Genomic DNA, 17,082 nt, shown 5'->3' with positions numbered 1-17,082 from the left:
TAGAGTTGGGTCCATTAGGCCCTGAGTTTTGGATAACTGCGTACTGAATAGTGTCCCAGACTCCTAAACCCAACAAACATCAAAGGGTAAATAGAATTATGCACAGTGTCTTTGAATTATTCCTCATCTTTTTCCTATTGATAATTTAGATTTTAAAGCACAGGCTCAACAAGGGGATGGGAAACAAAACAAAACAAAAGCGGTGAAGCCATGCCAAACTCTTGACTTTCTTTGGAAGGCCCCGCTCCCCTTATACCGACCATCCCACGCTAACTTAAATACAACATTTAGAAGAAGAAGAACTATACTTAATATTACAGACAAAATGGCTCCCCGGTGAGCCCAAAGAGCGGGGTGGTGGCAACATTACTTCTGCTTGGGGCTCTATGAGGAGTAGAGAATTGAGGAAGAAAAGAGAACCATTTGTACAATGGGGAAGCTTTCACATGAAGTAGCTGAGAGCCTTCTTTCTTCTAGAACCCCCTTCTCCATAAAGTTCATTCCATTGTATTAGCTCAGTCATGTTTACTGACTCGGATGAAACGCTAGCGCAAACCTATTTCCAGGCAAGAAGAAGAAAAGATTGTAGAGGTGAATGTTGTTTTTGAACAATATTAAAAAAGAAAGACAACCCATTTTTCTAAAATTAGTTTTTTACCCGTTCATGAGCATATTTAAAGTCATCTATGTTTAGAGGTCGAATATCAGCACTCCCACTCAAAGCTGGAGGAGGTCTGCCCTCGGCTTGTGCTGCAGCTCGTTCCTGTCATGAGTTCAATACATTATCGTAAGTTCAATACTTTTAACTCATAATTGAATGGGCTCAACCGACTTGGAAAACGCAATAGTGAAAACAATGTTTAGTAAGAATCAAGTTGCTAATGGGTCCCATCTCCATATTAATGAACTGCATAGTTCTCTTTTTCTATTTTAATTATTGATAGAGCTGCCCATTCATCAAATTTTAGAGACAAACCTTTTTTTCTTTTTCCAGTATCTCTCTGATAGGACGATGTGCAGCAGTTACACAAAGATTCTGCAACACAGAGAAGCGACTAAAGTTAAAAAGCAAAGCCCCACACTGCATATTGAATTATAATCATAAATTCCAGAAAATAGGGAAGCAAAGAAAACCTTAAGGTCACTTCCGGAATATCCATCAGTCATACTTGCAACTGCATCCAAATCAACATCAGGAGACAAGTCCTCTTTTGCCAGTATCACTTTTAGAATCTTTGCTCTATTTGGAGCATCTGGCAAATTCACCATCAACCTGTAAAAGATGAACCATTACAGAAGAACTAAGTCCCAGTTTGTGGAAATAAAGTAGGATAGTCCAACAAAATGGCTCAGTGATGCCTTACCTACGCGGCAACCTTCTAATAACAGCCTCATCAAGGTCAAAAGGTCTATTTGTGGCTGCAAGCACCAGAACCCTTTCGGTATCTTTTGTGCGCAAGCCATCCCAGTTGACCATAAATTCGTTTTTCATCTTACGCATGGCCTCATGTTCCCCTGGATTCTCCCTCCGGCCCAGCATGCTATCAACCTAAGACCAAACAAAGAATATAGCAAGCAGAGAGGAAGCAAACAATATATAAACAAAAAGAGTTATATGAAGCTCACTTCATCCACAAATACAACACTAGGAGCAATTTTACTGGCAAGTGAGAAAACGGCCTTCACATACTTCTCGCCCTCTCCAAACCACTGCAACAAGAAAGATGAGAAACCAGCTGAGAAAAAAAAAAATAACAACCCACTATAGAGATCAAGGGATAGAAAAAAGAAGCTACTTATCAATGATAACCTTAGATGTGATGCTTGACATTGAAATATTGATGAAGTTTGCACCAGCTTCAGTAGCAACAGCCTTAGCAAGCATTGTCTTGCCTGTTCCAGGGGGGCCAAATAGAAGTATGCCCTTGCAAGGCTGCACATGGAACAATTACACTAAGATTGTTCCTTAGAACACAATTGCAAAGATCAATAGCTGATAGTATTTGAAGTGCTCTGTTCAGCCTGATGAACTGGGAAATTTAGAAATAAACACCATAATCTAACCCAAGCACATAGTATTGGACACAGAAAAATCAAAAGTTTTGGACCATGCATAATTACTTTGTGCGAAAAGACACTGATGGGGATGAGTCACACTACAAGGTAAGATGGGGGGGTGGGGTTAGAATTCAGAAAGTCTTAGAATTCTCTTTAAAAAAAATAAAAATAAAAATGTTAACTTTCTATTTTATGGAAGAAAAAGAGTCAATAGACCACATTCTCCTACATTGTCCCCAAACTTGAGGATTATGGAATTTGATTTTCTCTATGTTTGGTGTTGCATAGGTGATACCATGTTTGGTAAAAGAAACTTTGTTAGGGTAGCATGGTTCCTTCATGGGTAAATAACAGAAGAAAGTTTAGAGGGTTATCCCCTCATGTATATTTTGGACATCATGGAAGGAGAGGAACCAGAGATCTTTTGAAAGCAAAGAAATGTCAGATCTTATGCTAAAGTTCTCTTTCATTTGTAATCTTTTTTTGTAGGTTAGGATGTACTTTGGTGTGCCCTTAGAACTTTCAATATATTTATTTCATTTCCTTATCAAAAAAATAAAAATAAGAAATAAAAAGGAATAAAGTAAGTTTCTAATTCTAAAAATGAAGTTTCTGATTTCCTATTTTTTGTGATAAATAAGAGAATGTATTAAAAAGCACGGCAAATGAGAGTATACAATGAGCGCCAAGAGGCAAAACAAAAAAGAGGAGAAACAAAAAACTACTTCCTCCCTCAACAAGAACTCAACCAATCTACGAATCAAGTAGAGGCATAGTGCCTTCGTCTATGTACACTTTAATCACAAAAATAGATTGTTAAGTGCTTTTGAGTCTTTAATTTGATAACTCCTCATTTTCAAACAATCTTCAGTTTCTGTCCTTCTAAACAGTCCAAAAAATGCATAAGTAAACAACTCTCCAAGCCTTCTTTCGCCTTCTACCTACAAAAGAGTCATATCACCCTAGGAGAGTCTCCCTAACCAAGGCAGAAATAACCCACGGAATATCGAATAAAGCAAATACCATCATAAAACCCTAGCCTTGTCATAATGAAGAAGAATATGATCAATGGATTTTGCCTCCTCTTTACACAAAGCACACCTGTTGACTAATGACCAACCTCTTCTTCGAAATTGGTCCAAAGTCAACACCTTACCCCAACAAGCTTCCCGGTGAAAAAACTCACCTTAGAAGGAATCTAGGAGTTCCAAATTATCCTTGACACGAAAGGGATGACACAATTTTTTTTTTTATAGGTCAAGAAAAATTTCATATAAAAAGAGATGTCAAAAAAGCGACTCAAGGTATACAATATCTATACACCCACCGCCAAAAAGGCCAAAAAGAACCCAGTTGGCCCAGAAAGCAACCTTAATTAGAAAAGGGATGACACAATTTGACTCTAAAAAAGAATAAAGGGCTTTTACAAAGAACTTCCATTTGCTATCGTCCTTCCAAACTACTTTATCTTCATCCTCCCCATTCACTGACTATCCTTGGAGTTTTAACAAGAAATACTCCATGAAATCCAACTCTCAATCATTCAGATTCCTTGCAAAACAGAAGTTTCAGTCTCCCCCTTCCCCCATTTACTCCCATAAATCTATTACCCATGCCTCTTTCGATTCGATTAAGGCAAACAAGTATGGAAATGTCACATTTAAAGGCTCCTCACTACACCATCTATCTTTCAAAAACTTCACTCTACTCCAATTTCCCATTGCAAAGCAGACTCTTGTGTTAAAAAGATCCCACTCCTTTCCTATAACTTTCCATAATCCAACCCCATAAGAGTCTCTCACCACAGACGAACGGTAACCCCCTTCTTCCTCCCCATATTTCCCACTTATGACCTTCTTCCATAGCACTTCCTTTTCACAAGAATAACACCAACACCGTTTGCAAAGAAGGGTTTTATTTAGCAAAGAGAGAGATCTAACACCTAATCCTCCTTTCCACCTAGCCTTACAGATAGTCGACCACTTCACTAGGTGCAGTTTATTCTCTAAGGCTCCTCCTTCCCAAAGGAAATCCCTTTGAACCTTCTCCAGCTTCAATCCGACAATTATCAAGATGGTGAATTAATAGTTTTAAGAAAGGAATAAAAGTTCTAAAGAATTACTACATAGGATCGGTTACTTTTTCATAGTTTTATACAAATTATAATGTTTTCTAGAGCTTATAAATACGGCAAATTAATGTAAAACGAGATTAAGTATCAATGATTAACAATATTAAATTTTTCTTTGCATCCTTGCAATTCTTGATGGTGAGATTGCATTGATTTTCTTCTATATGAGATTCCTACAAGGCCTTAATGAGATTCTAAGGTTTCTATCTCTTTTTCCTTATCTTTCTTTCCTTATATTTTATATTACTTTTTCCTGCTACCATAAGTTTTATTCTTTAATCCTCTCCTTAAACCTACAAAACCCTAAATGATAAAAAACTCAGCCAACCTATTTGATTGTTTGACAATCATTCTAGGATTGTCTACATCAAACACACATAAAATAAATTAACACATGATCTAAGCAATGAAAGCAAAGTCATTAGGAAGGAAATGTTATAGAAGAGTGGATAACACCAGATAGTCATTCGAAAATCAGAACAGAAGAACATTTCATTAGATCACTAATGGAACTAACACTTCAAAAGAAAAGTATGAAAAGGAGGCTCTTGTTAAGAAATATGCATCAGCTAAATGAAATTGACATGAGATAATAGTCGTGCACAAGCACTATGAACAAAGATGTAACACATGGGAAAGAAAAGTTGAATTTTAAGTATAGATGTTACACTGGAAAGAGATTGAGTTTGCATCTAACACATGGAAGTTGAAGCTTGAAAGTAACAATACAAAGGTTAATAGTTATATAAAAGCTTGAAGCCCATTATGTGTATTTATCATTATATTCATTTCCTATTTTTTATCAAAATGGTAAAAGAGGGTCATTTGAGTAATTTTGAAAAATGCGACAAAATGTGGGACCCCAATAGGTCTCTTCCCTTCACACAAGTAATAGATAATGCAAACATTAAAGCCAAAGGAGCCAAAGAGCAAAAAAAGTAGACCAACAATTATTATCCATATTATACTTTGAACAAGGAGCACATCCAAGCTGAAAATGAACAGATGTGAAAACCTTGGTTAATTGCCCCTTGCAAAAAAGTTCAGGCCTTTGTAGTGGAAGCATCACCAACTCCTTCAATGTGTCCTTGACATTTTCCAGGGCCCCAATATCATCAAATGTGACCCCAATGTCAGATGGTGGAATAACATCAGCTAGAAGCCTTTTCTCAAATTCATTTTCTGTTACAACATCCTGAGATTGGAAATAAATTGATTTTAATCAATATAACTTGTTAAAGATAAAAATTAGTTGCATGAAGGTACAAAAATTACCTTGAGTGACTTCTTCAAGCTCTTAGACTCATTCTGAATAGCCTGAAGAATTCCGATTCCATACTGGATACTGCCAGTATTGTGATAAGGTATCAGATTAGCATACATCCCATTCAATAACTGATCTTTCAGTAGAAAATAATTTTAAAAAATGGAAAGAAATGAGAATCAATCACCTTTCACTAGACAAAACCAGCCTTGTATCAGCATCAGCTTCAGGATTTGACATTAGATAATGGCTCACAGCCCATCCAACTACCTTCTCCGCACCTGCAATATTTTCCAAAACATCATTTTTACATTTCATTTGGGAATTCAAACTGGATTGACATTGAGATCTATCAAAATAAAACATACTTTCATTTGTAAGTGTTTGGTCCTTGATGCACAATTTCTCAAGTCCATCACATTCCATCCCACTCCGAGTCAGAACCTATATACAATGAAAATATGAACCATGATCACAATAACCATTTCCAAACTGTCATATCCTTATATATCCATCTAGAAACAAAAATGTTTAATAATGAAACATGGAACTTTGGAACTTTCAAGGACTGGGATGAAAAACTAATGAACCTGCCTCCCGGCCACATGTTACAAACACAAGCTCCTCAATGAGGTTTGCAAATTTTGGTGGGTATGACACTCAGTTAAGAGGGAAAAAAAATAGAATTTAAAATTATAGTTAAAAATTGAAGGTCCAATAAAGAAAGTATAATCAATATTAATGAGTCAGACAATGTTACAGGCAAAAATGATACATAATGCTCAGAATTTTTTTAGTAAAAATTAAACTCACAGTGCGAAGATGATTCAAATTTCCCTTCATTTTAAGAGTTTCAGAATCCCGGTCCAATTGATGCTTCCAACATGCAAGAAGTGCCTCATCCTGCAATAGTTGAAAAGGTACAATCATATATTGTAGATAATAAAAAATAGTAAGTAATCATCTGGAATCCGCCATATACACCTGTGGCATGTGAATGGTCACTTTATTGGGGAAAAGCTTTGTTAGAAGCTTTGTTGTCTTGGGAACGTCCTTCCCCCTGTCATGCAGTCTCCCAAAGCTATCCTGAGTAAACGAAAGAACATGCATGTCATGTCTCTGCAGATCAAACTTTTACAGGCATGATCACAGTCATACAGAATGGAATCTAAAAATAATAAGAGCAGCTAAGAACATTAACGCTTGCAATTTGATGGTTGGACAAAGATACCCATCACTCTTGACAGGGGAAGAAATTTTCACTATGTTCACAAGGCCAAACAATTTTTAGAAGCACAGCTAAACATTACCGGGAAAGCCAAGTCAAGAAGAGCAGTTTGGTTGCTACCGAATTTTGTGAAGAGCAAACCACCAGGGTGTGACTGCAAGAGGCACAAATGGTATACAACTTTTATTTTTTATTTTTCAAAATATGCTAAAATTCATCCTTTTTAGAAAGGTATGTAAATAGGACGAAATGGTATTCAAATAAAAATACCTTTTCCTTGCGATTGTCAGTATGAGTATGGGAACCAATTATGACGACATTATCTGGAAGTTTTTCGAGTCTGCTTTTAAACATTGAATATGACTCTGAATTTCCGACAATAGACTTCTCAGCATCTTTCATAAACAAAATGAAAGGAGAGTCTCTGCTCTCACTGTATACAGCCTGATAAAACCAAAGAATAATATTTATACATAGCGAACTAAAAGCTGATAAAGCATAGAAGTATCAAAAGATAATTAAAAAATAAGATACCTCAAACAATGTGTTAATGAGTAACTTGTCCAGATCTTCCACACCCGTGTTTTCCAAACGAAGATCATTAACTATAGAGAGGGAGGGAGGGAGAAAAAGACCTTAATAATATGATATAGAATCACAGAATAAATAGTATAATTCCCAACATATAAAGTCTGGAGAAGTCAATGACAAAGTAAACATTACCATTGCAGAAGAATCCATAACCCGGCTCGCAGAGACCCCCAAGGTCAACCCCATCTGTTATGAGTTTGTCAAATCTTACACCAATTTTTGACAAAGGATTATCTTCAAAAGGTAATAGAACCTTTCCACGGATTCCAAATGTCGGGCCCCTAAATATTGAGTTGAGAAAATATAAATAACTGCAAGACCAAACTGAGATTTCATATTGCATAAAAAAAAGAACAAGAAGAAGAAGACAGGTTCAGAACAAATCAAAGATTCTAAAAAATTCTAATTCATAATCATGGTATCTTAGCAGGAGCATTTTCCCAAAGAAATATGGTTAGATTTAGTAATGCCTGTGTCATATCATAATCTTGTAGTGCTTGAATGTGTGAATTTGAGATGTGGAAAGGGATGAAGAAGCGAATTTCATTGTGAATTTAGTGGCATTTAAGGCAAAGGATTGGAGAAAATTAGAAACTTAGACAAAAGAAATGACAAACTAGGTCGTCAAACTTATGCCAAAAAAAAAAAAAATCAATAGATTGCTAGAGATGGGCTTAAAAATGAAGGGTACAAGAACACCAAAATTTTCATCAGTTGGCTCATGACCATGGATGATCTTTAATAGGCCAGAGGATTATTGATATGGTGGTGGTGGTAGAGGAGGAAAACAAGTCGAGAAATTGGAACATTCCTATGCCAGGTTCTTTCCAGAAACATAAAAACCACACCATTTTGACATGATATAAGAGAGTAGGGTCAATTATATCCCCTGATTGGGAATGACTGACAAGTTCCCTTATGAGGATTTTTTATTTTTATCAAAGCCAAAGAACAAATATTTAAAAAGCTTTTACATTTATATTTAGAAACCTTCAGGTAGTAATTAACCTTGTGAGAGTTTAGTACCAGGGGTCTCTTACTTGAGTATCTTATTTGTGCTATCACCATTGTTTTGTATTCAAGGACTTTCATTTCCATTATATAATTCAAATGTTAGAATTGAACAAGAGAAGAAACAAGAAAAGTTTTAGAATAGCTAAATATAAGTGTTACAAAGAAAATGTGTCACATTTCAGATTGTGCAATCCAACTAAACATTAAGACTCTAGCATCAGTGTCAGTAATGAAACACAATATATTAGTACATATCAGAAGTAGTTAATCCTGTCAAATGCTTGGCCAACCTGGATATCTATAAATCTCAGATTAAACCAGAAAAGGTATAAACAATCAAAAAGGAGAACAACATCAGAAAGTGAACTGTGCAATGAAATGAGCATTAAAAGCAGTCCTGCAAAGGATATGTTCATTACTTAATATCAATTGTACCTTGAAGCAGAAACTGCTGAATATGATCCACCAGAAGCTGAACCCATGAATCTGACTCTGTCACCTGAATGCATCATATTTAGAGACATTTCATTAAGCTAAAATCTAAGAAAAACCAGAAGTACTAAAACGTAAAAGGGAACAGGAAACATAGTTCTTAGTGGTATACCTATTCTAAACAAGTGATTCTTAGTTGTCCCAGAAGAAGAGGGTACAGTGTCATTTTCCAGCTTTGGTTGAGATTCCAGCTCACAAGAAATCGGTGCATTTGCAATGTTGGGTGTATCTGCTTCACCAGCTGAAGAAGCCATATTCTTAGCCAGTTCAGTGGACCCAGAACTTTGTTTGGTACAGCTGCAGAATTTTTCTGCATTAGATCCATCTTTTAGCAGCTCTGCTTCCTTTGAAGATAAACCCTGCGGGATATTTATAATTAAAAACTAGCAAATTAGTCTTGATCATTTGTTACTCATATAAGTAGTCGTACAATAATAGAAATGAGACAACAATAATCATGACAGAATAATAACTACAATTCAACAGAACATAACAAGAAATAAGACTCTAGATCTCAGTGCATGCAACATGTTAGAAAATATGAGCACATACTAATCCAATAATAGCTAATTCGGGTACTATATCTTACACCCAAAAACGAATGGCTATCAAATATAAGCAATTTAGCTCCAAAGTAATTAGCAAGTGCCTTCGCCAACATCTCCTGATATATTTCAGACCCTACAAAAAATTCAAAACAAGAAATTATGTATCGCTGTTCAGCGTTCTGAATGTAAACCAATACAACCTCCAAAATAAAAAATATGTAAGGCATAAATACCCACACACCTGCCGGACCAGAAAGCAAAATTCTTGGGTTCACAGTAGTAAGCTCTGATGTAAATTTTGCATGTTCTCTGTGCTTCAGGTGTATAAATGAGGCAGCAATCAAAACATTCTTCGTATTTTCACTGTAAAAATAAAACAAAAACAAAAGTGATAGATAACTTATGAGCCATCTACAAACAGAAACAATGCAATATATAATTCAGGAGTCAAAGAATGATCATATAAAATTAATAACTACAAGTGCCCCTGATAGGAACCACCACATAACGAGGTAAAATAATCACTAATCAGATGAATATCATATGCATATGGATAAAACTAACTAACATGACATAATGTCCATGGTTCAATAAACCCTAAAAAATTGAATGAGAACATAAGTATCCGCAGCACATGATAAAATGGCATCATTGACAAAACTAAAATTTTCCAACACGCCCATTCAAAGAAGCCTCCGGTTAGATATTAGTTCAATATTGAGTAAACTGAGACCTAGCAATATTGCTTGGTTTTAGACTGAGATACCTATATGATACCAAAATTAATGTAGGATGGTAGCACTTAAACAGAAACAAAGACCGCAATAGGATAACAAGTAGGTCTAAACTTAGAATGCCTCATGCAATGAGATTTATTGTTATATAGCACAATGATGAGATATTGCATTTAAGACTAAAAAATAATTACGGTTGCTTGGAGTCAACTATCTGTCTCACAATATGGTTTTTAGAAAGCAAAAACAAAAACAGAATCTCAGTTTCATCTGCAACGGGTAATTTTGTTTGTACATGTGTTTGGTTCCATGGGACATATTGTCTTCCTAATAAAATTCCATAGGAACCAATGTTATACCTACTAAAATAATTTTACAAACACACAAGTTCCCATGAATCATATAATCTCTTTGGGTTTTCCTTAACATATTCCCAAAAATTGCTTTACCATCTAGTACTTGTGCCCTTTAGCAGCAAATTTTTTTCCCTTTTCTTTTTTTTTTTCTTTTTTGATAGGTAAAGAGAGGGTATATTGGTATAAGAAACGTCAGAAAAAGGTCCCAAAGTACACAGGAAGTATACAACGGGCACCTAAGACGCCACCAAAATAAAAACTAAAAAACAAAGAATGACAACAAAAAACGGCACTCCTCAACCAGACCCTATCCAACCCACAAAATCTACAATAGAAGAAGGATCGAGAGCTATAAACAAATTGGACCACGCCCAAAGATTACACAAAAAATTAAATTTGATCCTATGAATAGAATGCTCATTGATTTCGAACGCCCTACTATTCCTTTCCTTCCAAATTTTCCAAAAAAGGCACAAAGGGGCAACCCACCACACCTTTCTCCTTTTCCTACCCACAAAAGACCTATGCCAACTTGTGAGCATCTCTCTCACTGAAGAGGGTAGGACCCAAGACATACCAAAAAGAGAAAATAGGAGGTGTCATACAGCCCTTGTCTTGTCACAATGGATGAGAATGTAATCAACTGATTCTTCCCCTTTGCAACAAAGGAAACATCTATTTATCATAGCCCACCCTCTTCTCTGAATGTGATCCAAAGTTAAAACTTTATTCCACATGGCCTCCCATGTGACGCCCACCTTGGGCAGTACCCAAGAATTCCAAATAACGCTTGTTGCGAAATCCACTTGTCTTCTCAGCTCCAATTCTTTGTACAAGGCTATGACAGAAAATTTTATGTTCTTTGCCCCTGTCCACACCAATTTATCCTCCTCATCCCTGCACACCCTCCACCCTTGCAACCTTAATAGGAACCGCTCTACAATATCCACCTCCCAATCATTGAACCGCCTAGAGAAACGGGGTGCCCAACAACCGTCATCAAAAAAAGAAAACTAAACCTCCTCCACCCAAGCCTCCTTGCAATAAAGAAGGAAAAGATATCCTTAGTGGTTCATCTCCGCACCACTTGTCCATCCAAAATCTCACCCTCCTCCCATTACACACTGATTAAGCAACTCTACTACCCAAAATGTCCCAATTCTTCCGAATGGTTTTCCATAATCCTACCCCATACTCATCTCTTACTTCACGGGATCGCCACCCATCATCATCATCCCCATATTTACCATTGATTACTTTTTGCCAAAAGGCCCTCCTTTCCTCTACATAACGTCAACTCCATTTGCGAAGCAATGCTCTATTGAAGGACAACAAATTTCTCGCCCTCAAACCTCCCTTTCTTTTGTCTAAGCATATGATGACCCACTTTACCATATCGGGTTTTCACTCCAGGGCCCCTCCTTCCCAGAGAAAGTCCATTTGAATTTGCTCCAACCTCAACTTGATTGTCCCCGAAATACAAAAAAGGGACATAAAATAGATACGCATGCTAGAAAGGGTGCTAAAGATCACAGTAAGTTTCCCTCCTTTGGAAATGTATTATCTTTTTCACAGCACTAATCTTTTACAAAACCTCTCCTCTACACCATCCCAAACTGAGACAGACTTAAAAGGGGCACCCAACGGAAGGCCCAAGAATGAAGAAGGGACAGCACGGCACCGACCTTGAACCCAAACTCTTGAGCCAACTCTTCTATATTCTCCACACTTCCCATAGGAATTAGCTCGTTGTTATTCAAATTAACTTTCAAACCCAAAAATGGTCTGAAACCACATAAGGAACCAGCACAAGTATGTTAACTGATCCTCGGACGGCTCATAGAAAACTAAAGTATCATCAGCAAATAACAAATGTGAAACTTCTACCCCCTCCCCACCTATACCTCTCACATTTCATCCTGACAAGAAACCACCGATCTTAGCCCTCTTTAGTAAGCAACTAAGGGCTTCCATGACAATCATAAATAAGTACGAAGAGGAGTCCACCTACCTCAAGCCCTAAGAGCTTCAAAAGAATCCTGACGAAGAACCGTTAACAAGGATCGGTAAGTTCACAATTGAAATACACCATTTGATCCACCTAATCCACTTTTCTCCAAAACCCATTTTATTAAGAATCAACAGTAAAAAATTCCAATTGACATGATCATAAGTCTTCTCAATATTCAGCTTGCAAATTACACCAAAGGCATTGTTCTTCAACAAAGAGTCAATAGTTCTTTAGCAATCAAAGATGCATCTAAAATTGGTCTTCCCTCACCCACCAGAGTAGCCCAGTTGATCAGAGCAAACAACGGGAAGTGTGGTCTCAACAAGTGGCACATGGTCTTGGGTTTGAATCTTATCTCTAATGATACCCTAAATTTACCTGGTGTTTGTTGTTGTGGGGCGGTCAGCACTCCAATGTTTAGGTCCCCATGGAAAGTCCTAAAGTCATGGCCATGGAAGGTTCCTTGGTTATAAAATAAATAAATAAATAAAATTCTCCCCTCCACAAAAGCATTCTAGGAACAAGACACCACCTTATCCACAACCTTCTTTAATCTATTTGCTAGCACTTAAGCATGATCAATATGTCTCAAACCCATTAGTTTCTTTCTTCAATACATATTCACTTTAACTCCTATTTTTGTATAGGTAAAGCTCTTTCCCTACCAGATTCTTAGAATTACTCAAGAGGGAATTAAGATTTTAGCCTAGTGTTTCTTTTTTAAAGACTTTGACCTAGAATGTTGGCCCACTATTGGGGGCCTAGTATACAAAACAAGGAGTTCTAGTACCTTTTTCCTTCCGCCACTGGCAAACACTGAAGGATTTGATGCAGCATGTTTGTCAATTAGAAAAGTACACAGGATACTCATGGACAACATGGGACAGTACTTATAGACTTCATGATAATAAACACAACACACAGTAAAGACACATACCTTAAATAATATGGGAAATCATCAAATGAAACTTGTATCTCTTTGCCATCAAGAATTCCTGCGTGAATGTCTTCTTTGAAAACTGCACACCGCAGAGACATACCTGATGTGGATGCAGGCAGCGAATCCCTTGTCCACTCGTTTCTTTCTTCCAATACCTGTTTAAAGATACTTTTGCTCAATTCCAGGTTACAACTAGTTGATTGAGCAAACATCTTCAAGACCAAATCATTCATCCCAGAGAATTTTACATTGCCTGCCTCTGCACCAGAGTCCTGGTTGCAGTCGAGAGAAAGGTTCTTGCTGACTGCTGCAATGTCAGCAGCTTTATCACTCCCACCATTTGCAGTCGAATTCCCTTCCAGACCATTGAACTCCACCTCCGGACTATCATGAATAATAGGATGAGGAGGCAGTTCAGTCCCTTGCTGGGTTTTGCCAGTGGTGAGAGGCGGAGACTTCCAACGCGATAAATCTTGCCTCAGGCTTGAAAGAGATGCCAATATGGATGCCCCAGCAACAGCTGAAGGATCCCCTGACCTCCTTTCAACGTGCAGATATTTTCCCACACTACTCTGAACCTCAGCACCCGTAGCACCTGAAGAAGGTGCCTTAATAGCAACCTCAGTCACAAGTTGCTGGAAAATCTATAACAAAGAAAAATTAAGGGAAAAAAAAACAGACCATATGACATAAAGTTATATGAATAAAGCAAAGTATAAAGAAGGATAAACAATCAATAAAATCCAACAAACAAAAAAGCCAATTGGAAAAACCATCTTCAAACTAAAGGAAAGGATACATAAGCATGGTTCCCCAGCAAACCAAAGACCACCTCATCCCCTGAGTTAAGGACACAGCTGGTACCCCTCTTGATGAAAGTCCCATTAACCTGCACCGAACCCTTACTACCCGAACTCTCTAGCACTGCTACAGCACTGCCTTCACGCTGATCATATCCATAAACAATAAGCAGAATTCAACTCTACAAAATGCAAAAACCAAAAATCGACCCCTTTTCACAGTTGTAGTGTGCTTTATGCCAAGACAATACCTGACTATGCTTAATCTTGCACAAAATTGGACTGATAGTTTGATCCTTCAAGGGAAAATTACAATGTCGACTTGACCCAATGGTGAAATTGATAACACCAATGGAAACATTAGGGTTCTGCAGTAGACAAAATACATTTAATTTGAAATCGAAAATGTGGATTCCACTACTTTTAACCATCAGATATGAAACGATATTAAAAATAAAAAAAATAAAAGTTCACGACCTAATTATTATATACCTGTGAAAATTGCGAAAGAAGCTTACACCAGGGCATCGAAGTCTCGTAGTTCTGCTTCTGATAAACACTCCAGGACGAGAAAGAACTCCTCGGCTTATCCACCACAATCGGCGAAGTCCCTTCAAACCAAAACCAAAAACTCAAAAAATTCAAACTCACCCAACCCACAATCGACAGATTTGAACATGCAAAGAGAACAACAGCAAGACAAACAACAACCCTCAGCGATCGGAGCCGAGACCGGAGCCGCCAAAGCCGCCTCGTCCTTCCCAGAATTCACCGCTTCCCCAGAGGCACCGCCGGAAATGGGAGGATCTCCGGAACCACATTCCACGGGATCAGCCCCTGATGCTGTCGCACAGAATTCCTTCGAATTATCCACCGCCGGCGCCGCCTTCTCTGAAGCAGCACCACTGTTGTCAACCTGGTATTTACAAAAATCAATGATTTAGGACACAAAAAATCAATCAAAATTAACCTCACAACCCTCAAAAGAACCCCAAAAAATAAAGTAAAATAAAATAAAAACAGAGGTTTTGATTGAGGCGTTTTGAGACCTTTTGACGCTTGGGCGAGGGAGGCTTGTCCTCCGAAGGTGAAGATCGCTTGTTAGTGTTGCCGGAGAGAGATCCACTCCGTCGCGTGGACACCATGTCTCCGGTTTAGGTTCTCTCGTTTCTCCTTTCTCCGTTCGAGACTAGCGAGAGAAAGAGAGAAAAAAAGAGGAGATATATGCAATTATTTTTTCTTTTTCTTTTTCTTTTTTTTTTTAATGATTTTTATGCATCGGGTGGGTGGTGAAAGTTTTATTTTATTTTTGTTTATATAAAGGCACATCGCTCCGTGATATTTGGGCGTGTTTGGATATGGAGTTACCATCTTCCATTGTATGATTGGGATAACTTAAGAGATGATTATAGACACAAAGGAAGGATATAAAAAATAAAAAATAAAAAAAAGAAGGAAAAATAAAATTGAATTTTATTCCTTTTTAATAAGGAGATTCCATTGTATTTTTTTCCTATTTTTATCACAGGTAAGATATTTTGAAATTTTCCTATTTTTTAATATTTATTTATTTTTAAATTCTTTATTTACAATATTAATACTATAGAAACTCATACAATTTTTTTTTTTTTCCTTTTTCTTTATTTCCTTATTTTTCTCATTTTCTTTCCTTCTTTGAGTTCACTAAAACAAAAGAAAAAAACAATTTAATTTTGTCATTTATTCCATTGTTTTGATTTTTTGGGCCCCTATAATTGCACAATTTTCAAATTTTCATTATTTTGCCCTTTGGTCATTTATAATTATAATTGCAACTGTCCTTTTGGCCCATCAATTTTTATGACAAATTTGGCCTTTTTCTTACAAGTTTGGAAATTTTTCCTACATTATAAACCCTTAGATCTATAAGATATGATGGGTTTCTTTTTATGTATTAGATTCTTGTTTATATTAAAATGGAAATATGTGTGCCATTGGAATATATTGTTTTTTATGGTGTAATTATTTTTGGAATATATTGTTTTTTATGGTGTAATTATTTGAAAATATTTTTTCTATTTTCAATTGTTGCTTATGATACTCTTAAAAAATATTGTTTAAAAAATATTTCAAACTTGTTTGGTAATTGTTTTAAAAAATAGTTTTTAAGAACAAAAAATAGTTATCTGATTTTTGTATAACAAAATATTTGTTTTAAAATTTAAAATATTTTTAATCTATTTTTAAATATATTTAAAAAAATAATTTTTATATCTAATGTTTCATTTTTAATCATTCTACTTGATGCACTATCTCCCTTCAACCCTTTGAGTGAAATGCGGCAAAAGGAAGGAAAATCCATGGACCGACCCCATCGTCTCCACCCCGTAGGAACTACGAGATCACCCCAATATAATTATTTTTTAAAACAAGTTAAAACAATTAAAAAATATTATTCGAAAACATCATATTTTGATTGTTAAACATGTTTTCTTATTTTTTTGTTTTGTAGAACGGAAATTGTTATAAAAAAAAATTACTAAACATACCCTAAATTATTTCATAACAGTTAAAAAAAATATTGAAGGTTTTACTGGATGTATTTTCTAAATTAAAAATTATTTTTAAAAAACAATTTTCAAATATACCCATAAGTTTTTTTGGTAAGATTTTGTACATCAGAATATTTCTTTTTTGGCTATTCATATCCAAACATAGTATAAAGATTAAATTCAATTCTTTTTATTTTATTTCCATTAACCGAATTGCTTTCCATAAATGATTTTTTTTTTTATCTTATTGTAGTATTGGTTAAAGGATAACCCAACATGGGAAGATAGGTTGCTAAAAAGGTCCCTTGATAACACTAAAATATTCATAAATATTTCAAATACTTTGAATATTGTTCATAACATTCTAATCGAACCTTCATGTGC

At 36.1% G+C, this 17,082-nt stretch overlaps 1 protein-coding gene across 2 annotated transcripts; it reads right to left on the bottom strand.

Moving 5' to 3' along the window:
* Window positions 1-106: 106 nt before the first annotated feature.
* Window positions 107-15,413, bottom strand: LOC100266414 (uncharacterized). Of its 2 annotated transcripts, XM_010665437.3 has the most exons (28): window positions 15,217-15,411; window positions 14,879-15,083; window positions 14,660-14,778; window positions 14,419-14,535; window positions 14,167-14,313; window positions 13,616-14,011; window positions 13,365-13,522; window positions 9,568-9,689; window positions 9,368-9,459; window positions 8,891-9,137; window positions 8,722-8,785; window positions 7,405-7,553; window positions 7,216-7,286; window positions 6,952-7,125; window positions 6,764-6,835; window positions 6,438-6,539; window positions 6,267-6,356; window positions 5,822-5,897; window positions 5,641-5,734; window positions 5,465-5,534; window positions 5,205-5,384; window positions 1,811-1,933; window positions 1,627-1,710; window positions 1,365-1,549; window positions 1,135-1,273; window positions 977-1,036; window positions 659-763; window positions 107-556 (listed from the first exon to the last, which is right to left on the bottom strand). In XM_010665437.3, the coding sequence occupies exons 1-28, from the start codon at window positions 15,310-15,312 to the stop codon at window positions 443-445; spliced, it is 3,651 nt and encodes a 1,216-aa protein (XP_010663739.1). In that variant the 5' UTR covers window positions 15,313-15,411; the 3' UTR covers window positions 107-442. The 2 variants fall into 2 exon arrangements, with proteins under 2 accessions (XP_010663739.1, XP_002279926.2); XM_002279890.5 differs by having other exon boundaries at window positions 13,365-14,011; window positions 15,217-15,413.
* Window positions 15,414-17,082: the final 1,669 nt, after the last annotated feature.

Source organism: Vitis vinifera, chromosome 17 (genome assembly GCF_030704535.1).
Source record: "Vitis vinifera cultivar Pinot Noir 40024 chromosome 17, ASM3070453v1".
Classification (NCBI taxonomy): domain Eukaryota; kingdom Viridiplantae; phylum Streptophyta; class Magnoliopsida; order Vitales; family Vitaceae; genus Vitis; species Vitis vinifera.
Note: the sequence above shows the minus strand (reverse complement) of the source record. Positions and strands in the feature narration are given on the sequence as shown.